Source organism: Poecilia reticulata, chromosome 9 (genome assembly GCF_904066995.2).
Source record: "Poecilia reticulata chromosome 9, P_reticulata-male-v2, whole genome shotgun sequence".
NCBI lineage: Eukaryota > Metazoa > Chordata > Actinopteri > Cyprinodontiformes > Poeciliidae > Poecilia > Poecilia reticulata.
In genome coordinates this window covers 24,419,695-24,443,590 of record NC_088838.1, presented here as the reverse complement: position 1 = coordinate 24,443,590, position 23,896 = coordinate 24,419,695, and the positions used below count along the sequence as shown (strand labels likewise).

Here is a 23,896-nt window from a genome sequence, read left to right as displayed (position 1 = left end):
GGCTGCATACCACCGAAATAGCCCAACACTAGCTTTTATTATATTATGCCTTAAATACAAAACACCTCACATGCCTATAGTATGAAGTGAGTCAGATATTGTGATTATACAATTTCTAACTTTATTTAAAACACATATTTGCAAAAAAAATAAATAATTCCAACCAATGAAAATTACTATCTGCTTTTCTGTTGCACAAAATGACCGTTACAAATGAGACAGACTAGATTAAATGAGTAAAATCAGGTTGACTTCCAAAGCAGTAGACAACCATCTATCCTACCATCAATTTGTTTTTCCCTCCCTCCCTTTCTTAATCTGTCCATCCAGATTAAAAATGGATAAAATAACTGAGAACACTGGAAAATGTAGTCTGGAAAGATGCAAAATGGAATACTGACATTGAAAAATATGTGGTAAAATATATGCAGATTTCTGGATTGCATAAATAACTTCTGTTGCTCTAGGTTTTGCTCTTTGAGAGTTTCCCTCCACCCAACATTTGTTCTGTCCTATTTTGACTCCTTCTCCCCGTCTGTTTGGGATTGCGTGCGAGACAGAGGAAGACTCACTGGCACCATCAAGTCCCAGACAAACGAAACACAGGACAGGAGTGAAGGAGTGGACAGAGACAAGCGGTCCTAATTGGTCATTATTTGCCCACTAGTCTATATTTTCTTCACTGCTAAACCCCAATATAGATGTGAGTCTTGCCCTCGAGGGCAGGAACAGAAGAGGGGAAATCCTCAGGGCCTGATCAGCCATGACTCAAGTTCTGTGCTTTTGTGTCTTGTGGGGATGGAGACTTTCGGGGAAACCAGCAAATGAGGGAGTGAGGTCAAAGTTGAATCTTGCAGGTGGTGCTGTTGGTTTGGAGCCAGCAGACCATGATGGTTCTTTCTCACGCAACATCATCCTTACAGACTTGTACATTTACACAGTTTGAGTATTCAAGCGTCCATTATTGCTCCCAGAAATCTTTGTTTAAAATAACAGATTAAAACCCCCCCAAAAAAACAGGAAATCAAAAATATATACCAACCTAAACATGAGTTTTCGCTGCTTAGAAATACGATCAGCTGCCCCTGCATGTGGTGCCGTCAGGTCAGAGCGACACGGCTCGGCACTGCCACACAAAAGACATGAGGTAGACTTGATGACGCTTGAAGTGGAGAGAGTAGGACACAAGGATCACACGTCTTTAGCTCAAAACATTGCTATGAACTAATGTAGGACTTCTAAAGTTTACTTTCATAGCTAAAATAAATGTAGAACGAATAAAGGACACAGGAAATGGAACAATACAGCTTTTAAGTTAAAGATGAGAAGCAATTGGTGCAGCAACTATGGTTTATTAAGCATAATCTGAGCAACATGAAGAGAACAAGGTGTTTTTACTAAAACAGAACAGAGATGTGGAACCAAAGTGTTCAGGACAACAACTTTTTTTCTTGTTGTTTTTGTTCTTGCACAAAACCCAGCCCAGAATTAGAGGTGCGTGGAAACCCGAACACAGGAGAAGCATCAAATCAAGCATGAATCTCTGGTACCGTGGCTGTGTTAGTGAAGCTGGCCTTAGGTGACCTCCACCCCCGCTGTTCACAATGTGCTCCACCCACTGGGCGAATCGCAGGGCAGGAGGGATGGGCTGGGTTCTGTGGATCCTGCTGAGGGATAGAGCTGAAGACTTGAACCTGGAGAAGTAAAAGAAAAAAAAAAGTTGGGGAAGAAGGAGTATTGCGTCTTTCAGCAGAATAATGACTTTAAACATAAGGCCAAATCGAAACAAAAATTATCAATTTTCCATGGCAATTTTAGTCTCCTGGCTTAAATCCAGGAGAAAGCCTGCAGAGTGAAGTGAAGAGTGTACAAAAGTGGATCCAGGACTGTAGATGAGTGAAATTATACAAAGAAGAATGCTCAAAGATCCTTCTCAGCGTAAGCTTCAACTTTGCCAAATGGTAGTGAAGAAGGCTTGTTGGAGAAATGTGTGCAAAAGAGGAATATATAAAGTATTAACAGGGATGCCGGCAGTGGGAGCAGTGATTTTGTTATACAGTTACATCCTAACTTCAGGTTTTTTTTTAGTGTACTCAAAATAAAGTTAGAATTTTTCTAAATTATAAGTGAGTTAATGCTAATGTAATAAAAGATTCATTTGTTTCGAATCAAAATCAGAGCAAATTTTATTTGTACAGCACCTTTCAGCAACAAGGCATTTCAAAGTGCTTTACATCATAAAAGCACAAAATCATAGAACGCACAGTCAACAACTGAAACATTACCTTTCCCGTTGTTACACAAGTGTGTATGGCGACATACTGTACCTGACATCCTGTAAAAGGGTTTGGATGGTGGTACTGAGGACCTCCCTGGTGAGGTGTGTGGGTTTAATGGTGAGGCCAAGTCCCTTTGCTTCAGCCCTCGCTGCATTATCAAACTGATCTGCGAACAGAGGAATTGCCAGCACAGGAACAGCATGGTACACTGCCTGTAGAAGGCTGTTCTGTCCACCGTGGGTGATGTAGAGGCCAGCTTTTTCATGACCTGAAAGTCAAAAAGAAAAAAAATACAAACTAATAACTGGTTTGGGAATAAAGTAAAAGGCTTTGATCTAAGAAATACTTATAAAATCTAAATAAAACTATGTACTTATTTTAATAAGAAGCCACCAAACCCTAAATAGTCTACATACTACATAGTGCGGCTCTGGATTTGTTTCAGCTGAATTTAAATCACAGCCTCTTACCCAGTAGGTCATTGATAGGCAGCCAGTTTGATAGCCTGAGATTTGGAGGTTTGTCCAGGTGAGGAGGCCATTTGCGAGAGTCAGACCTGCAAAGAAATGACCACTTTGTACCAATGTACCCATGTGAACAGTTCAAGGGGAGTGAATATTTTTGCAAGGCACCACTGGCGGCTTTCACCTCCACAGAACAGCCTGAGGAATCTTGGCAAATTGGCCACAAGCAGATGGTCCACAGGTACCGAAGAGATCATTGACCCAAAGGTCACAACAATGAAACCCGCCTCTCCAAAACTGGAGATCCACAGTTCAAGGTCCTGTAGGAGCAAAGGTGTGAATAGAAGTGAAAAAAATGTGCATCTAATATTTTTACAAGCTACCTCGACAAATTATGTCAGCGCAATATCAAAAGATTGCTAACAAGCGATATAAAATTGTTTAAAGATAACTTAAAGTTGTACTCACCAATCAGACAGACCATCAGGATGTTGGCAGAGTGAAGCAGAGGAAGAGCCAGAAGAAAGATTATCCAAAAAGCAATACCCATGCTGTTATTAGCAGCATGTGCTGGTCTGGAGCTCAAGTATTTTTGTCAAACTCCAAAATATCAGACACAGATTATCCGAGTCAACACAAAATATGTTTATTAGGAGAACCAAGAGAAATTCAAATCAACTCATGAAAAATTAAAGAGGTATGTCTCCTGCCAGACAATATGAAATAGGTTAAAACTTCTTACAAACACATCCTGCCCTGATGCAAAGTCATTGACATATTTGTCATGATGCAAGTTTAAAGGAGAACTCAAGTGCAGAGAGCTGGAGGAAATACTTAAAAAATGAACTTACAAAACTGAACTGAGGACCAGTGGGCAACTAGAGATATGGCTGGAAGGCAAGAAGGTGCAACAGAAAGAAGCAGGTTAACGGAGGAAAGCGGTGAAGAGCAATGAGTCTGGAAGGTAAATATACAGAGTAGGGATTCATTAGGGAAACTTACTGCAGCTGGGAAGGCGGCGGTGATGAAGTAAATAACCAGCAGCTTGGGAAGTGGAGTGAATGGCAGACTGAGGGAAATAAGGATGACACAAGAGGGAAACCGAAACAGAAATTCTAACAAAATAAATCCTACGCCTAAAATAAAAATGAAAAATAAATGAAAATAAAACACTTAAGTTTTACAAAAATCAAAAACCGAAGAAATCTGTAAGGGTCACATAATTTCACACAGCTCTGTTTTCAGCAGCACACAGCGGCGTTGCTGCTTTTGCAGGCATGTAAATGTAATGAACCCATTAAAGCAGAGGACAAAAAAAAATTTAAATAGAACCAAAGACAAGCCGTTAAAAGTTATAGTGAATGTTTAAACAAACACACAGTGACTTGCTGATGTTTTATGTCCGACAGATAAATGCATAAAGCTAAATAAATGTTAGAAAATACATTAAACCTCATTAAGCCGTTTTTTTCTCAGTTGATTTAGACACAGAACTGAATCATCACTGGAGTTTAGAAGACTTTTTCAAATAGACAAAATACCTTCAAAAAACCTACAAACATATTCTTTACTACCTTCTTAAAAAAACTACAAAGTCTTTCTCCTTGGGAGTAAACCTTAAACAAATAGGTAAATGTCATAATTTTCTAAACCAATAAGATGTTCTGCAGAATGAACTCTGTTAGGAGTTGAATGTGCTTTGGCCGGTCGTAGCCAGTGAAGCTTGACATGCAGCTTATCCTGGACAATGCTCTCATTGTAAGCACAAATGATGCTGCTTGTGTTAGGCAGGCCATTAGAAAAGCAAATCACTCAGAAAAACTGCAGGAGTGCGTGACGAAGAGAAAAGGCAAGCTAAGGAGGTTGTTCCTGCTGTCACTGAGGTGATTGCCGTTTCAAACATGATGTAATCCCAAATTTCAGTTCAGCTTAAGCCACTTCAGTCAGTGCAGGTATGGTTGCATTTTCTGTTTATTTAACAACAAAGTAAATATTAAACAAAAACTATTCGAATTCCTTTTCATCGTGATGGGACGGCAGTATTCAGTATATTCTGAAGGAAAAACAGATAATTAATGCATTAGTATTGATATTATTTGCAAATAAGGTGTCTAGGAATAAGAAGATAAATGAGCATACTGAAAAATTTGCAAAAACTTACAATGAGCTGGAAGTTTGTTGAAGTCTCCATCAGCATTTGGGTGTATGGATGCCTAGAAATAACAGAGAATGGGACTGACTCGTGGTACTCGTATCCCATCTCATTGTACACATTCTCAAGATTCTAAACAGACAGCAGAGACAAAAAGACCAATTAGCAGGTCAGGAAACTTCAGTAATAAAAATAAAGACAAACAATTCCTAGTGACCATTTTTGCATTGAAAAATTGCCAAAATGGACCGTACGAGTAATCAGTATCTTCTCAATGTGTCTGATTCTAACCAAAAATCCAAGCTTATTGGATGAGTGTTTTACAGGATATGGGAAGAGAATTGGAATATTCCTTAAATGTAACTTTTTACCTCTGTTTTTGTTACACAGAATTCAAGAAATTATTGTTGAAGCCAGCCTGAAGAGATTCTATGATATTATCATGCTGCATGGCAAATAATTTTTGTTTGAGATTGATGACAAACCTACTAAAACAGCCTGGCTCAAAAGACCTGCCTGCTCCATTAACAATTCATTCTCTCTCCGTTGTTGCCTTCTAAATTGGGATTAGGCTAAATTTTTTACACTTTCATTTTACAACCACAATATTTATATTTAGTTATTAAATCCAATCTGGTGTTATGTGTGTTGTGAAACTCTTCTGAAGAGCTTTGGCTAAATGAAGCTTGAATTGAACTGGAGATGCTAAACGAGGTCTACCGTTGCTCTCTGGGTAATTCGTCATTATTACAGATTTAACAGAATGTAACATGAATTGTGATCAAAATTCACATTATAGTGGAACAGTTTCTTCCAAAACCTAAATATTAGTAATTTGCTAAATTGAAATTCCTGAATACCTGTCTGTGTTGTTCGTAAGTCATGCTCCCTGGAGGAAGGGTGATGCCCCCCATCTTGGTGAGTTTGTGGCAGATGACGTTAAGCAGAGCAGAAATGGGAACTTCCTCGTCCTTAAAAAAACTGCAAGACGAAAACAGAGCATCCTCATCTTTGTAGTCTTCAGTGAACTTGAAGGTTGTGGGCTCTGCGGTTTCTTCCGTGCCAGACAGAGACTGTATCAAGAAACATTTATGTCGATTTAAGAAACGTGTGTGTCTCTGTAATTATTTTTGGCTTATATAAAATAATCTAACAAATGCAGAAATATAGCTCAACGGCACATCTGGGTTTGATTTGACTCGCTTTGCTTTTTATATACTCACATTTACGAGAAGGCTCAGTAAAGGCTGCTGGAGATGTTTCCCCAACACTATGCTAAGTGCTCTGATAAAACCCTGTTTGGGGAGTGGGCTGGCTGCAAAGTACTGCAGCATGGACATATAATCCATCAGAGGAGGGGAGAAGGAATGGTCTGCAAACATCTGGAAAAAGAACTACAACAGAAGCAAATTGATACGAGTATCGATTAATAATTATTTCAGTCTTTCGCAGGTGTGTTAATTTGAAATGTAAACGTAAGACAAAACAAAAGTTCCACCATCCTTGTGTAATCGCCAATAGTAGATTATAAAAACTGCAAAGGTTTAATTACTTAGGCTTCCTTGCAAATGTATCTGTACCCCTAGAACATTTTCACATTCTCAATGACACTGGATGGAGAACACCTGTGAAAAATCAATACTGATAATGAGGTTGCCGCCATCATGGCCACATTTCTAATATAGATTATGTTTGGCTAAAAGGTTTTATTCCAGTTTCATCTGACCGGCACACCTTTTTCCACGTTTTCTGTGTCCTCTGACATGGTGTGTGATGTAAACAGCACATTTTTTTGGCTTTTATTCAACAAACATTTACAGACATTTACCAATCTTTTATAAATGACGTAAGATTACACACAGGTGAAATACATCTACTAACTGAGGAACTTCTGAGGGAAATTAGCTGTACTGGATTTTTCGTGACACACTTTTGATATTGTTCGTTTTAAATTAGAACCATGCATTATGTTTTTATCCCTTTCACAATTATGGGTTGGTCTGTCACGTAAAATTCAACTAAAAAGACATTCAGGTTTATGGTGTGGACAAATCAAATTTCTTTTTAGATTAGAAATAAAGAAGTTGAACTCTGGCCTGTTACCTTCTGCAGGTTGCATGAACGGTTGTAGGGGAGAGGCTCTAAAGGGTCCTCAGGAACCTTCTGGACGCTCTGACCAGAAAACCACAACTCTACCTGTCCAGAAGGAAAAAGAAAAGCTGATCAACCAATCTATGAAACTAATTTCTGTGACAGTTTCTATTTATACATTATATGTTTGTTTTTCTCACAAACGAACAGAACAGGGTTGGACACGTTATAAATCACACACACACACACACGCACGCACACGCGTGCACGCACGCACGCACACGCACACGCACACACACATCAAACTAGGGTGAAATCTGCATTGGAGATACCTGTAGGTACTGTTCCTTGTTTATATATCCAGTGTCATTATAATCTGCTTCCTTATATTGTTTCAACAAATACAGCAGCTGTGACAGAGACGGAAGTTGCCACGGGAGAGTAGCGCTGAGCAGAAAGCGCCGCCAGTCTATCAGCTCACATTCATCAGTTAGCAAAAAATTGATCTCTAACAGCTGAAAGCAAGAGAAAGGACATGGCATTTACTGCTCATTCAAAAGAAAAAAAATACGCTGTATTCACTGCTACACTTAAAAACTACCAAAAATAAAACATTACAAATGAACCAAGATCAGAAACTGAAAATTCAAGGAGAAAGACCACCTCTACTCTGGTCACTGAGCGCCTTCTACCTACTGAATACCTGCATTTCAATCATATCTGTCCAGGCCTCAGGCACAATGCTCCTGCCTGTGCTGTTAGAGACCAAATCTTGGAAAAAATAAAAAAAGTCAGAGCTGGACATAAAGCCTAAAAGACAGAAAGACGGGAAAAGGAATTATGGGTCAATGAGTGGGAAGAATAATAAACTTAGTAACAGTCCAATTAGTCTTTGGTGTACACATGAACCTGATGGAGCCATGTTGAACAGATGATTGAAGAGTGATTCCAACTGAGCAATCGTCAGTATGGACCGATTTGATCTCTCCACGGGAGGCGGACGCGGGGGAAGAACCACACCCGGAACCAACAGACAATCTCCGTTCAAATAGAAGTCACGGTCTTCCTATAGTACAGAGCATAAAAACCGCTCTCAGATTTTACAATAAAAGCACCCGAGCATATTAAAAAGATTCAATGAAAGGGTTTACAAACCATCACCAGCTCGTACTGCAGCTTACTGGAAGCCTCTATGTGGTGGCGAACCACTTCTCCAAGCTGGTCAATACTGGAAACAGAAAAATTAAAACATTCTGTGCACAATACATGTTTAAAACACCTTGTCGCATTTAAGACCCCTAAATATTTTTTACATTTTATTACAACCACAATACTCATTTTAATGGGATTTTATGGAATAGACAAACACAAAGTAGTGAATAGTGGTGTGCATTTATGCTCACTCAGAATTGCTGCAGGTCTTTTGGGTATATCTCTACCTGCTGCTCTGAAGAGGTCGAGCATTACATCTTTTGCCCATCCTCCATTGCATGATAGTTAAGGCTGAGTCAGATTGGATGGAGACCATCTCTGAACATCAATTTTCAAATCATGCCATATACCGCATTTTACTGTATCTAGGTCAGGACTCTGACTGGACCATGTCTGAGTCAGATTTTATCTATATCTACAGCGCGCCAACACGGACTAAAAAAAAAAAAAAATATGGTTTTGAAAATGATCAACAATCCAGTTTCTATGAAGATACATGTTCGACATAAACAGATTTAACCAAAATTATTTTCTAAATTTCCATGAACTACTGACAGACATTTGTTAAGAATAGTGGGGGATTATGAGTTACATCAAACAACTAAAAAAAAAACCTACAGTTTCTCTAACAGAAGTTCAAACCCTCTTTACACTGTTTAAGAACACAAATATGTTCCAGTACAACCAAATATATTCATATCAGGTTTACAGTATTGACTGTAATCTACTGTGCTACTGAAGTTTGTGTTTGTAATGTAACAAAATACGGAGAATTTCAAGAGATACGAATGCATTTGTAAACCACACGATGAATAGGGCTGCTGTACATACACATATATCGCCAAACCACACCAAACATAAAGGGAACAGATGTTTATATAATCATACCACTCCATTTCCGACAGATAGCATGACTCAAACTGCTTCTCCATTTTGTTAAAAGTCTCATGCACTTTGTTTTCCAGGGAGTTGATCATCGTCAGACCGCGGTCTTTCACCAGTTCAAGACGAGCCTTGATTGAATTTTCTACAAAACACACAGAAACAGGACAAATACCCAGCTAAACATTGACTAATAAAGTACTAAATACAATGTTATCTTGGTGCATAAAAGTAACTGCATACAGGAACAGACGTCAAAGCAAACCACTGCATGATAATATAAATACTTGACTATATGTTGGTGGGACAGGTAGTGTAGATGTACATACCCTCAAGAGTCACAGCAGCTGTAAATTCTTTATATATTTTCTCTCTAATTTCTTGTTCTTGAGTTTTTTCTGGAGGTTTTGGGGGTGGAATCTCCACTACTGGTGGAGGTGCTGCTATGGAAAGCAAAAGATTATACAGGAGGGCTGATAAAAAATTGTAAAAAATTTGACAATTAGGCATGTTAAGTATCATGCCTGAATGCTTTTTTTGTGACTGCTTTTCCTTTTTAGAACTTTTTGGACTAGTCTTCTTTGATACGGTCTCTTTTTCTTCTACGACCTCTTCCGGCACTTCTGCCTCTCTCTGCTGGAATTCTACTGACACCTACACAATTGAAAGACCAGCAAGAGTCGCTACAGCAATCATACATTTATAATACTCCTCAAGCTAACAAAAAAATAACATTACCATGTCCTTGATAGTTTGAATAGCTTGAAGAGCCTCTTCGTAGTCACTTAAAAGTTTCCCCCGAAATAACTTGAAAGAAACAACAAAAGGAATCAGCAGCTGCAGCGCTTATGGATCAGAATAAAGTACAACACTAAAAGTGACATTTACATTCTCTATCAGCTTAGAGGAAGACTTCGTGGTGTCAGGGGGTCTAATAAAAGTAGAGAACAATCAGGTGTACATAACGTCATACTTTAGAGTATTTATCACAACGTATACTTCAAAGTGTTTAAGTGAGCATCAACAGGCTTTTCAGAGGACAACTGATGTACTTATACTTACAGTTTTTTATCGCTCATCTGGTCCTTCACAACACTGCTCAATGGCTCCGAACTAATAAAACATATTTTTAAGCAATTTTCATTAGCCTTTAGTAACTTTCCATCACATTTACCGACGTGTTCATTTCAATAACTAGACTAATATCAATGCAGTACAAAAGCATTGACACTCTTTAAACGTTTTTTTTAGACTTTGTGTTGTGACAGCTATTCAATGCATTTTAATGAGATTTTAAGGGACAGATCAGAACAAAAACTCTTTATAATAAAGAGGTGGGTGGAAAAGTCGTTTTTCTTTTAACAGAGTGTCTGTAAAAAGCTATTTTGGTCTCACCACAGATTTTCAATAGCATTTAGGTCTAAGGATGTGTGATATGGAATAAAACTCATATCTGTTGTGATGGGTGGCAGTAACAACATATATCACTATATGTTTTTGGTATAAAACTAACAATAGGAATGAAAACAATTTATATTGGAAGAAATTAAACAATCACATTTTTGTCTGTAAATACATTATACCCAGAACTCCTGAGTTTTAGCAGTTTTAAGCCTCACCTCTTATAAATATATATTCATGTAATTTGTGTGTACTGTTTGCAAACGTTTTGTTTTATGCTCCCTCCTATTATTGCCCCGTCTCCCTTAAAATAAGATTCTTAATCTAAATGATAATGACTATCAGTGTAAATCAAGGTTAAATAAATTAAAGATATACCTCTATCGAGAAACATAATTTACTTCATAATTATACATTACTTACTGCTGGTCAATGACGTGACATCCAAATAAAATCCAGTTAAGTTTCGGGTTATAACTTGAGAAAATTTGGAAAAGCTCCAGAGGAATGAATGCTTTTTTGCGAGGCACTGTATTATTAAGGTTCTTACATGTTGTCCTGATCTTCAGCTCCCGTTTCTTTCAGCAGTGTGATACTGAAATCTTTGGGAGATATCCTAAGTGGTATTTGTCTGTTCATGCCCCAGTAGTAGACCTCTAGGGTACAGAGTGTTTCACGGAAACGGTTCATTTCTGTCTGCAGGACACAACCAAGGAAATGCTGGGATTTCAGTGTTTCTGTAACATCAAACCATAAACCAAACAGTTCCATACATTTAGTAAGTTACCTGTATCATCATAGAGTAGTGATTGGTGAGCAATGATGCTTGCTCCTCCAGCCATCCATCATACATGAAAGCCGACCTCTCCTGATTGTCTTCTTCTTTACGCTTGTCGGTAATGTCCCACAGGCGTTCCTGCAGCTCCTGAATATACATCGGATCCATTCAGTTTTTTTTTTTATCCCTTTTTAAATGATAAATCGTTCCTTTTGCATTACAGTAAAGCATATTCTAATATAGTCTTACATCCAGCCTCAGATGAAGCTCCGCTTTGGTCTCCTCGTCTTCTCTCATGTCGTCTGGTACGCTGTTGAAGACCTTCTGCCACTGAGAAACTAACTCCTGCTTCAAGTCAGGGCAAGTCAGAAAGTGGTTGTATCTTTCTCTGAAGAAGTGTCACAGTTTTACAATACAATTAGAGAAATTTACATTAACTGCAAAATGCTTTGGAGAAAAACTCACCCATCAACACTTTTAAAGCCCTTTTCTGTGCACCCACATTAGAACACATAACATTTATGCCTATTCTGACATGAAACAACCAGGAGATTGTGTTTTAAAAGTGCAAAACAAAATCTAGAAACAAAAGAATTAGAACTGAAATGATTATCGTGTAAATCATGATGATTTCATTATTGCAAATTTATGTATTATTATTCTATTTATGTATTTTTAAATACTGGCTTAGAAGAAAAATCTGCAGAATGTGTCCTTTTGTTATCCCAATAATCAATTAATCATCACAATAATCAGCAGATTGATTAATAACTAAAACTAAAATCATTAGTTGCATCTCTAAAAGAAATAAAAAATATGCTACAAGCTGTTGCTGGCTAAACGTGGAACCAGATGTGTTTGGTTTAACTGAACAATCAATTCTTATTAGCTTGGAAAATGGAAAATTTCACACAAAGGGCAGCAGGTGATTTGAGTTGAAACCTAGAAACCAAAAGGCTGAACGTGATACCTGACGTTGAAGAGGTGGCGATCAATAAGAGTGAGCTGTAAACGCAGCTGCTGCATTACATGCTTTATGCCGTTTACATAAGATTGACAGACATCTTTCCAGTGTGAACACAGGTACTCAGGTACTTGCTGGAGAAAGATAATAAGGGGAAATTATGAACTAAATCAACAGCAGTGAAGGAGGACAGTAATAGCAAAACAGGTAAAAGATGAATATCAGTTATCGCTGACAGATAATACATATAGGAGACTAGAAGTCTATCAAAGAAGTCAATAAAATACCCAGAAGTTTGTGGCTGTGACCAGACAAAAAGTCTGTAAAGAGCTTTGCAAGGTACTACAGATGTTACAAGGTGGCTAAAATGAATACCTTTTTGTAATATATACAATAGACACAACTAAGTGTTGAAGAGAATAAACAGTTTTGCAGGTATTCAAAAACCACATAAACAAATAAAGCATGTAAATAAAAGCAGTATATCTTACTGGAGACAGAGGTTCGTTTACGTAGAGAGGATTTAATGTGAATGATCCTGTCGGTTGGGTGCTGTCGTTGAGTCCGTCAATAGACCCAGTGGACAATGACACAGTGTCAGAAAACCCTTTTCATCACACAAAAATGTACAAGTTAACTTTAAAACACGGTATGATTCAAAAGCAGCTGATCAAATCATGTCCTAATGAATGCTTTTAGATCAAGAGTACAATCTTACTTGTGTCTTTTCCCTTCCTGAGGCTGGAGATGGACTTTCCAGAACTCCTTCTCTCTATGCTTCTTGTGTTGTCCATCGACATGTCTTCATTAAGATCAACGGAGACTAATGAGAGAATTAATTGTAACAACTGAATTAGTATTGTATTTATGCTAGGTAAAAATGTTTGACAAGTATAAATTCACTTTAAAATAACTGTATAAGGCGTGATTAAAGAACAGCTGATCAAATCATGTCTTAATATCTTTAGAGCAAGAGCAAAAACTCATTTGAATTTCTTCCCCTCTTTCTATTCATATTCACACACAAATCTAAGTTAAATAAAATCCTTGTGGAGTTCCCCAGGGTTATATTCTGGGTATACTCTCCTCTTCAATATCAAAATAATTTTATCCTTTGAAATTTTGCAGAATAAAAATGTAGAGTATCATAATTATGCTGATGAAACACACCTATATATTAATCTATTACCAGGAGACCTTAGTCTAGTTTAAAAATAATATCCTCTTTGCTGATGCCTACTCTTAACCCGATTTTTTATTTTTTAATCTTACTGATTTGATGTGTTGTACTACATTTTTGTTTTATATTAGCATTTTGAATTGCTTTTGGCTGACAGGTGCTATATATAAATAAAGCTGCCTTGCCTTGCTTTGACTTAAAGATGGAGCTGGACCTCCTTCTTGGTATGATATCAGACAAACCATCGTCAGAATGAAGCCCAGCAACTAAAAGGGGATCAATCACAATATTTGAGTAAATATTGTATTTCTGCACATGTTGATAAAGACAAATTAACTTTAAAATGAGGTGATCAAATCATGTCTTAAGAGAAAAATCTCACTGGAATCTCTTCCCCGCCTCGTGGCTCTAGAACTCCTTCTTGTTTCCAGATATTTTGGGATTTCCTCTTCAGCAGGAGCTACGGAGGGAATTAATTGCAAGGTTTCAGTAAATGCTATATGTACGGCTCAGTAAAACACGATGACAAATTCATATACAAATGTCTCTGTACTTAAGCAGTGAAAATCTTATCAGTGTTTAAAAGCATGGAGGTTTTTTTGAATTAAAGTATTCTAATCGTTTAATTATTTGGAATAATTGACAAATTACCTGACTTTAACAGCTAAACATCAAAATGGCAAAAAGAAAAAAGTCACCTTCTTCTTGCTCTTTCATAACCTCACACAGGGCAGACTCCACTTTTCTATAAAGTTCCCCCTCTTCCACATCAGCGTTGATATTAACCAAAATGTTTTGCTTCTCACCATACCACTTCTCTAGCTCTGGCCAGGTTTCCTGAAAAGCGGCAATTCTTCCAGAAAAAAAATCAAGTTCAAACCTTGAGATTACAGTCATGCAGGAGAAGAATTCAGTCCAGCTGTATTCCTGCCTGATCACGTTGTGTTACCTGTGTGTAATGTGTGGAGTCCACGTGGTGGTGCCTGCTGGTTGGGAGGGTGTTGTGGCAGCAGCAGCATCAGCATCTTTAGATATTTTACGACGCAAATGACCACATGAGCACGAAAGAACATTTAGCTTGTTCTTTTTCATAACACAGAGCAAAAAGCCCCAATCACAGCATTATACCTTTATCAGCGGATGCCCTTCTAACCACACACTCATCAGATATATCCAGCAGAAGAGCCACGTCCAGGACAGGCAGAGTAGGTGTTGGTGGTTTGAGGTGCTCTGGATTAGGAACAAGTTCATATGTGTTGGCTTCAGTGCTTTGTTCTTCTTCCACAAACCCACCCAAAGCTTTCTCCAGCAATTGGGCTTGAGTGATGTTACTTGGAAAGCCATCCAGGATCCAACCTGTCTGAGCTGGAACTTGACTGATGGGAAGAAATCAGCTATTTTAGTGTGTGTTGTTAATCTGCGTCAATAGAAACCAGCCATATAGTTCAATACAACAAATGACCAATTGATAAAATATGGTACAATTAAATCAACTGAACATGTATAGTCATTTTCCAGTCATACTGATCGCTCAAAGTGCTTTATACTAGAGCCACTTTCATCCATATGAAAGTGGCTCTTTCATATGGATGCATTTACCAGTGCAGATAGGTAAATGCCTCGCCCAGAGGCACATGTGACAAGAGAAATCTGAAACTGAAAACCTGTCAATTGCAAGGCAACTGCCCACTGAACCAGTCAACCTACTTAGGACAGCTGACCTGCCTAAACCATGCAAATAGTATTTTATAGTTCATGTTATGTCATCATTACCTTATTGCTTCAACTAAAATGTCCACTATCAGCTCATTTGGAATGGTATTTCCTTTCCTCAGCTCCCTTTCTACTAACGCTGCAATCGAGGCCATCTGCATAAACACATAACAGAAAGTGAAAGTAGATATGTTTCATTACAAACAGATATTAGGTCTGGCATAATTATGCCTAAAATGTATTCATTTGAATATTAGGATTCTCAAAGTCTCTTTGTTATGTTACTAGTTTAAAAAAATCCTCAGTAATACCAGTGAGTTCAATGTAATGTGTGATGCATCAAGGAATACAAAATTAAGACAGTGTATTAAAATTTCATTATGAGCACCCTTGAACACTCACTTTGTTAATACATTCTCTTTTTTCTTCTAGTTTGCTAGGAACTGAGGAAGGAAGAAAGAAAGATTTGACTTTAACAACATTTATTTTTCAATAAAAATACATTTTAACATGGTTTACTTCAACATTCACGCAAATGTTGAATTGAAAACTGGCTTTCTATCAACCACAGAGCAAACGGCATTATTAAAGCACCACAAAGACAAAAAATTCAGTTAAGTTATTCACCATTGAAAAAAAACATAAACTCTGCTTTTACTCTGTTTTTTTTCCATCAGAATTTCCTGTCGATTTTTTCCCCCAAAATACCATTTAATTTATTTCTTCTGTTAATATAAATGAAAAATTTTGCCTGTCCAATAAGAAAATTCAACAAATTCCACTTACTGGCTTCCTTTTTTGTATAACCTGCACCAAATATAAAAGCCACCCCAGACAAATAAACATCAATTTTTTTAAAAACATCTTCCAACAACATCAACAACAAATAAAACAAAGGTGAAAGTCATGTACATTCAAGAATCATGTGAAAAGTAGTTTCTATTTCTTCACAAAAAGGACATAATTCTTTTGTATCTTTTCTAAATTTAGACATAAAACTGTTAACACTCACACAACCGTGAAATTTCGTCCAGTGAAGGTCGACCGCCATCCACTGAAAGTCGAGTGCCCTCTTTACTCAAAGGCAAAGAGAGAAAAAGAGAAAAACAAAGCAAAATAAAGGTAAATAAGCAGCTTCAATAAAAATAATACTAATTTTACTTAGTCCCAGGGAAAAGCATTTTTATACATCTTCAACTTTTTTACATGAAGGAGAACGTAAATAGGACAGAGTAAAAATGAACTTCCTTCCACTTCACAATTATGCTCTACTTGATAGTGGTCTATCACATAAATGCCAATGAGATACATAAAATTTGACTCTGTAGCATGCCAAAATTGTGAAAACGTTCCAGGGGTATGAATAGTTTTGCAAGAGACTGTGCAGAAAAAAACAGCTTCAATAAACACCTGACGGAACTGGTGTGGGGGATTTAGGAAGCAGCTCGCTCTCCTTCTCCTCCTGCTGATCTGCAGCCTATATTGTTGGGTAAAAAAACAACAAAAACATCTGCTTTAAACTTTGAACTAAGATCTACAACTAAGATTAAACGGTAAATCAGTTGCAGGTTAAAAAGCCTTGAGACAGAAGTTCCAGCACTATAATTTACCTTCTCTCCTTCTCTGACAGACCTCAGCGCCTCTTCAACCAGTGTGTTAGGCGACAACACAGTGACGCCATGTGCTGTGCAGGAAACATTACTTTTATATATTTCAACAGTTTTAGCAAAGTAGAAATTACAAGGGCTAAACACTTTTAATGTGTGAACTTTAAAAGACATTCTTTTTTTTTTTTTTTTTTTAAATAAAATTTGATACCTTCAGCAATCTTGGCCAGAGATGTGGTCTTGCCTGAGGTAGCCTTGCCCAGGACGCAGGCCTTGATACGAAAATCTTTTTTCTTTAAAGATTTTAAACCTTCAACAATCTTGGCCAGACATTTGCTCTTGCATTGGCAAACCTTGCCCTGGATGCAGGACTTGATAGAAAATAGAGGAACGGTCGTGGCCGGTTCCACAACGGTTGGATGAGCAATACCTTTAATTCGATGGATAGCATATGCGAGAATGTCGTTGGTGCTCGGTGGTAACCTTGTTTCTTCTATATCCTTTGGCCCCATCCACACACCAACCATATTCTTCAAAATAAAACCGAATAAATTTTTTTTTAAAAAGCCATGTGTTATTTTCGGCAAAGCACACCGACTGAATTTAAAAGTAGTGAAATAAAGATTCATACTCACAGTGTATTCATCATAATCCAGGTTGTTGAGTACCTCCTCTTTCTTAAGCTCCGAGGAGCTCAATGTTTCCAAGAATCCAATCTCTGGCTCAGTGTCTTGCTGTGGATCGTAGAAGGGAATACCCCGAACGAACAGCTCCTTCCACTCTTTATACTTCTTCTCCGGAACAAGACTGGAAATGACGGCATGAAAAATGTCAAGAAGCAAATGTAGACTTTCAATTGTGGATACAATTAGACCACAGATCTGAAAAATGTCTTCAGGGTCACAAATCACTGAACAATATCAAAACAGAATTTAAGTGTTGTTTCAAAAATAGATTTATTTATTAAACAGTTCAAAAATATATGTTTAAGTTAAATATTAACACAAAGTACCAGATAATTGTTGAGCTGGCCACTATGAGACTCTCATACAATAATCAGCTATTTACATCAAAATTCAAAACAAATTATAAAATGACCAGATTCCCCTTTTCACAAATGTTATTTTAACTGCTAATAAAATAACACAACATAATTATCATTGCAGTCATAAGCATGTTAGCACTTTGAATAGATCTCTTTTTTTTATACATTAGCAGAATCCAAATACAAAATAGACCTCCTATGTTCAGCAGCAGTTTTTGGCCTGACAAGCTTATTGAACAGAATATTATTACATTTTGCTGCTCCACAAGTATTTCCAAAAAGCTGAATTAGACTTTTTTGTAAACGGGGGATAAGTTGAGTAAAGCTTTTTTTGGCCTGCTGACCGATAGCGTGTAGCAACAGATGCATTACTCGAACAGACTCTTGTTAGTTTTCCAAACATGCTGTATTTTATTAAATGAACAAACACCATAATGGCATCACTACGAATCTTGCTGAAGTCAATAAGAATATCTGTAGGATTTGAACTTTACTTACTCAGTTGCATCTTTCAGATCATTAAGTTGCGAAAGCAAAAACATGTATTCAACTTAGGGTCCTTTTCACAAAAAAGTCATTTTGTTTTCTCTGTCATCAGACTGAGAGATCAACTTGAAAATAAGTATCCTACTGACAGCTAGGGGTGCACTGATACATTGGCACCGATTTTCTTAATTTTGGGAGATTGGTGATCGCCCGACACTTAAATATGAAGCCAATCTTATCTAATAATCTAAAAATCAGCCACCGTCCTCTATTGCTCTGCTGTGAGAGGGTTGACTGACAGCCCAGCCCACCAGGATATGTCTGCAGATTCACAATTAACAATAGTTACTCCACTGTTGCCAACTCAGCAACAACAAAATTGGTATTGGCCAAAATCGGAATCGGCAAGTTAGGTTTTTTTAAAGATTGTTGCCAGAAAACTGCAATTAGTGCACCCCTACTAACAATACTCTCTCTGTTTCTTACATATTTCTAAAAGCGAGGATGTCACATACTTCTCTGTGATATGGCGATATTCTCCGACTGTGACTGCCATGTCTATCATCTGTCCCAAAATCTCTGAGCAGATGCCGTAGTGCTTCAAGCGTTTTTCAAGAGCACGCTCCGCAGCTACCATCTTGCAAAATTCAATCTCCTTTTCGATCTCTTCTGCTCGAGCCAATTTGGCATGCTGAGCCAGAACCTGCACCAGGTCCAACCAAAAGCAAGGATTTAGTAGAAACAGCATGGCAAAAATCTTTATGTTGCTGTTGGAACTAATTAAGACAATAATGAATTCTTACCTAAATGTTGTAATCTGTCAACGCCATTCTTTTAATAATTATTGCTTACCCACGCTTGTAAAAATATCTATCTTACCAAATTCTTTTGTTCATAACACCAAACAACACAACCACACACTAACTCAAAGCAAAAAAAACAACATACCAAATCCCTATGGAAACACTGCAAAAACACAAAATCTCACTTATTTTTTGTTGGGTTTTTAGTGCAAATATCTTTGTACGCTTGAAATAACACAAAGCTAACTTGCAAGTCACTTTCACAGAAGCTTGTTTAAAGCTTCTGTGTCTTGCTGTTGACAAAGTACTAGTCCCACTGGAAGATTATTTCACTTATATTAACACATTTTTCCCATGTTATAAGGGAAATAGTCGGCCAGTGGAACTATAGTACTTTTTAATCTGTGGTCAAGAAGTATGTATTTAAAACAACCCCATATATCCTGATAAAAACTTACTTTTAAGTTGGGTTTATCGTTTTTCAAGTGCATACAGATATTTTGCCATACGCTGTAAAATTTTACTTTTGCAGTGATCACCCAAAGAATGACTGAATATGCTTCTCACCGCCTCCTTGTCCAGAGCTTCCTTAAAATCCTTTTGTCTCTGACACTTGTACTGCTCCTCTCTGAACAGGCGATTCTCCAAAATCACCTCTTTCTGCCTCCGTATCTGCATCAGCTGTTCAGCCAAACGCTGCTCCTGCTGCGTCTGACGAGTCAGACGACGCACCATTTGCTCTTCAAGCTGCGCCTCCTGAGACAGAGGTTTAGAACCATAGTACAGCACAACGTGATTGAGGATATCTACTTTCCTCAAACAAATTGGCTGATATGCGAAATTCCTACGCCACAGAAACAGATGCCACTGTGAGTATTTGTTCCTGTTGGGAATACATAACTTCACAAAGTTTTACCTGCTGAGATTCACGCGCTTTATACTGCTCCATCAGAAATCTGTCTACTCGTTTTTGTCTCTCCTCTCGAGCCATAGCGTTCTCCTTCAGCTGCTGCCGGATGCCCTCTATATACTTGGCATTGGACTGTAATGCCACTTTATTTGGTTTATCTGCAGGGACGTCGGTGTCCTGTATGACGGCACTAAGGGAAGAGTCTGCGGGGATGGTTTGGTCACTGGGGCTGAAAATAATAAATATAAAAGATAAGTATACAACTCTACAAACAGAACCATTTGAATAAAATTGTGTCAAATGAATGTAATATTGTTTTCATTAACTTTTCCATTTTCTCTTACCATGACAAGGTCACATAACTAGATTTAGCAAGTTGGTGCTGTTTCTCCTCAAACATGGCTATTTCAGCCTGGACCATCTGCACAAGCAAAGCAGTTGGAAAAGCAGAACAATTATCCCAGAAACCTATTCTCAAAAACAAAACAAAAAACAACTTTCCTTTTGCAAAATGAAAAGATTCACATAAATGTTTGTATCTTGATCAAACCTGAACTTCTTTTTCTCTGAGCTGCTCCTGCTTCTTTTTTTTTCTGAGATCTGCACTGGAGTGCAGTGGCTTTAGCAGCTTCGCATTGGTCAGAATCAAGTCATCGAAATTCTGAAGAACACCCTGTAACTCACAAATGTCCCCACATAATGATGATTGTGTTATCAAGCGTCTGAGGAACATTTGTATGTTCTCCACAAACCTAGGCATATTTAGGTTAAACTGAATAGAAGAGTACACATTTTGTACTTTATTTTCCATAATTTTTACCTTCTCGCTCTTTTCTAGTTTTCTCTCATCTTGGATTTTGGGTAGCTTCTTGTGTTGATGAGGTAGGATCCCCTTAGACAAATCATCCAGTTGGTGGTCTTTACCTTCATTATCCTGGGTAATTTCCGGAAGACCCTGGTCTTCTTTGGCTGACACCGCCGGAGGACGTTGCTGTATAAAATTGTGACATTTTTTGTCACAATATCAACTATCAGTCTACTAATTTTGAATTCAAATGGAAAGGTAAAAGTCAGCTGAGTATTGGTAAAGAGCATACTATCCACAGACACTAGCCTTTAATTACTGGTATTGCAAAATACCTTACACATTTATTCAATGCTCTTACATTGGAGTGGATTTCAGACTCCCTTTTCTGCAGGGTGGGCAGCTTCACCACACGGCTGATTCCTGCAGGCTTCTTCTCTTCTAGTGCGACGTAGAGCTGGTAAAGAAGGTTTGTGGCGACACCGCGCTTCTCCTTCATCAGATCTTGGATTGTGCTCTTATTGAAGCTGACCCCCAGAAGCTTAAAACTTGGCTCAAGCCGAGAAAAGTTATTGGTTTTGGCATTGGAGGAACTAAAATTAAAAAAATTTTATTTAATGATTGCAGAACACTTTAAATTTGTTGGCAAACAGTATGACGTTGAATTTGGTATTTGATTAGAAACCTTGAGTTCAGTACTGGGGTGAAGGTTTATTTCATTGCTTTTGAAGAATCTGGACTTCATTTTATCACCTACTTTAAAATCTACCATGGTCAAACTGGGGCTGAATGATTCTACATCAAACTCTGTTGTGATTTCATGTGATAGACCAACACAAAACAGCACAAAGTTGTGAAGTTACTCTTTTAAACAACAATGTGTAAAGTTTGGTGTTCTTCTATGTTCCTCCCCTTTAACTTTGATATTCTTAAATAAAATCCAGTTCAACCAACTTTTTTTTTTTCAGAAGTTGCCTAATAAAGTAAATAAGAGCACAGCTGTATATAATTTTATCCCAGTATAATTCCAGTGGCTCTATGAAGGTCTCAGAGGATTTTAGTAAATGAATAAACGGCATCATTAAGACCAAGGAGCTCAACAGACAAGTCTGTGATAAAGTAGTGGAGGCATTCACAGCAGGGTTAGGTTATAAAAGAATCTCATAAGTTTGACCATCTCACAAAGTACATTTTCATCCATCATCTTTGAACTGGAAAGAGTAGGACAGAGTTTGGTATGGCAGCTGCACTGTTGCAGATAGGGAGAGGCTCCAGACAGGACATAAAGGCAGCCCAGAGGGTTGTTGGCCCCCCACCCCCCTTCCCTCTCTGGTGAACATTTACACCAGTTATAGCTCTACTGCCCCAGTAGAGCTATAACAGAGGACAGCTCCCACCCTGGTTTCAACATGTTTGACCTGCTGCCCTCAGGGGGGCGCTACAAGTGCATCAGAACAAAAGCAGACTCAAAAACAAGTTCTTCCTGAAAGCTATTAATACTCAAAGCTATGTGCTAGTCACATGGTGGTTATATGTACATGTAGGTATGTATGTAATGCCACCATATTTATGTTGATATTTTATATCTTCCACTGTCTGCACTGTTTTTGGAGTTGGTTTTAATCTCACTGTACATGTGTATAAAAACAACAAATTATAAATTGTCATTCTAATAAGCTTGTGAGTTGGCCTACCACAAATAATTCCAATTAAGTAAAGTTTACATTGAACTTTTGAAAGGTGCTATATAATCACTAGTTTCACAATATGGAACTTACTCGCTTTTCAGAAACATATGAAAATCCTCCTGCATCTGATATTTATTAAGTATCTCTCCGAATAGGTAGCCATTTGAGAAATCCTTGGAAACGTTCTTGGCGTCTAAGAACAGTCAGCAAAGATGGTGTCATAAACTTTGATAAATTATAAAGTTCAGAAAGTTCTGTGCTCACATATTCACAATTCAAATCTAAGACATCAAAACCAAAGGCACAGTTGTGCCATGCCTTTAAAACTTAATGTCAATTTTTTTTTAACAAAATGCTAAAAATGTACGAAGCACTTTCACCGCACAACTGCATTGAGGTATTTATTGCGTTAGCGTTAGCCCAATGAGGCTAGCTATACGAGGATTGTTTTAATTTACACTTACCTACGGTTTCAGAGAGCCCTAGTTCACGGTTCAGCCACGAGCACAAAATATCTGACATTGTCTCTGATGAATAAATATCACCTCATACGGAATTCAATGAGAAGTATCTCCTTTTTAGATAATATAATCGTTGCAAAAATCAACACCGAATGAAACTTCAGTTTCACCTTGTTGCCATGGTGATATGTAAACAGCGTTACCAGGAGATCTATGACGATGACGCTGATAACAAAATATATTGAAGAAATGCGGAAAAAGTTCATGGGGAATTAATACTTTCGCAATGTAATGTAAATTACATTTTATTTTAAGAGTACTTTCATTTTTCACAAATCTAATTTCTAGCAGGTCCGGGTTTCGTGGGAAATTCTGTTCCCCTGTAAAAATCTGTTCCCCTGTGTAGGGAGCGTGCACTGCAGCCAGAGGTGGTCTTGTGCAAATAAATTCAAAATAAATGTGAGTAAATTATTGAAAATGTTCCGTTTTGACAAACAGAAATAAGACTGACTTGATCTAAAATGGTGAAATAGGAAATAAAACTAAAGTTGGGCCAATCTACAGGTACAGCTAAAGAAATTGAATATTGCAAAAAATATTTGTCAATTTTAGAAAAAGAAAATTATATATTGTATAATTATACTCAAATTGAAATAATTCCAGCATTTATTTCTTGTTATTTTGATGATATTGGTTCATTGAAACAGGTTTTGGTAAAGTTAAGCATTTACATAAAGCTTGACAGCTGAAGAAACAAAGGAATGCTCTAAAATTTCCAACCAGATGACTGTGGATTTCAATAACAGTGGACCTGCACCAACTGGTCCCCAAATCTTCACTGAGTTTTAAACTTACACTGGACTTCACATAAAGTGAATTATGTGCATCTCCACTCTTCCTTTATACTGTAGCACCTTGATTTCCAAATGAAAAGTGATCTTTACCTTCATCTGACAGGCTACCACACTTTTTCCT

At 37.6% G+C, this 23,896-nt stretch overlaps 2 protein-coding genes across 6 annotated transcripts; both read right to left on the bottom strand.

Annotated features, from left to right (window-relative positions):
• Positions 1–1,037: 1,037 nt before the first annotated feature.
• Positions 1,038–4,593, bottom strand: LOC145552824 (uncharacterized). 3 transcript variants are annotated; one of them, XM_081610755.1, is made up of 6 exons: positions 3,212–4,593; positions 2,928–3,063; positions 2,750–2,835; positions 2,328–2,547; positions 1,551–1,694; positions 1,038–1,162 (listed from the first exon to the last, which is right to left on the bottom strand). In XM_081610755.1, exons 2-5 carry the CDS (start codon positions 2,998–3,000, stop codon positions 1,600–1,602), a joined length of 474 nt encoding a protein of 157 aa, XP_081466881.1. In that variant the 5' UTR covers positions 3,001–3,063; positions 3,212–4,593; the 3' UTR covers positions 1,038–1,162; positions 1,551–1,599. The 3 variants fall into 3 exon arrangements, with proteins under 3 accessions (XP_081466881.1, XP_081466880.1, XP_081466882.1); XM_081610754.1 differs by lacking the exon at positions 1,038–1,162 and having other exon boundaries at positions 1,333–1,694; XM_081610756.1 differs by lacking the exon at positions 1,038–1,162 and having other exon boundaries at positions 1,558–1,694; positions 2,928–3,040; positions 3,595–4,593.
• Positions 4,594–4,696: 103 nt separating this feature from the next.
• On the bottom strand, positions 4,697–23,117 carry spef2 (sperm flagellar and cilia associated 2). Of its 3 annotated transcripts, none has more exons than XM_008418232.2 (42): positions 22,925–23,117; positions 22,551–22,653; positions 21,134–21,365; positions 20,788–20,958; positions 20,518–20,640; positions 20,312–20,388; positions 19,974–20,196; positions 19,625–19,813; positions 18,770–18,957; positions 17,359–17,530; positions 16,935–17,253; positions 16,727–16,800; positions 16,527–16,593; positions 16,129–16,188; positions 15,519–15,559; positions 15,177–15,271; positions 14,532–14,779; positions 14,353–14,428; positions 14,102–14,256; positions 13,786–13,863; positions 13,589–13,669; positions 12,942–13,046; positions 12,715–12,830; positions 12,230–12,357; positions 11,509–11,647; positions 11,269–11,406; positions 11,032–11,177; positions 10,143–10,193; positions 9,969–10,011; positions 9,819–9,887; positions 9,605–9,734; positions 9,410–9,523; positions 9,087–9,225; positions 8,142–8,214; positions 7,896–8,052; positions 7,690–7,796; positions 7,319–7,501; positions 6,999–7,091; positions 6,119–6,289; positions 5,756–5,968; positions 4,905–5,027; positions 4,697–4,796 (listed from the first exon to the last, which is right to left on the bottom strand). In XM_008418232.2, exons 1-42 carry the CDS (start codon positions 22,980–22,982, stop codon positions 4,764–4,766), a joined length of 5,301 nt encoding a protein of 1,766 aa, XP_008416454.1. In that variant the 5' UTR covers positions 22,983–23,117; the 3' UTR covers positions 4,697–4,763. The 3 variants fall into 3 exon arrangements, with proteins under 3 accessions (XP_008416454.1, XP_081466879.1, XP_008416455.1); XM_081610753.1 differs by having other exon boundaries at positions 4,905–4,956; XM_008418233.2 differs by having other exon boundaries at positions 9,410–9,520.
• Positions 23,118–23,896: the final 779 nt, after the last annotated feature.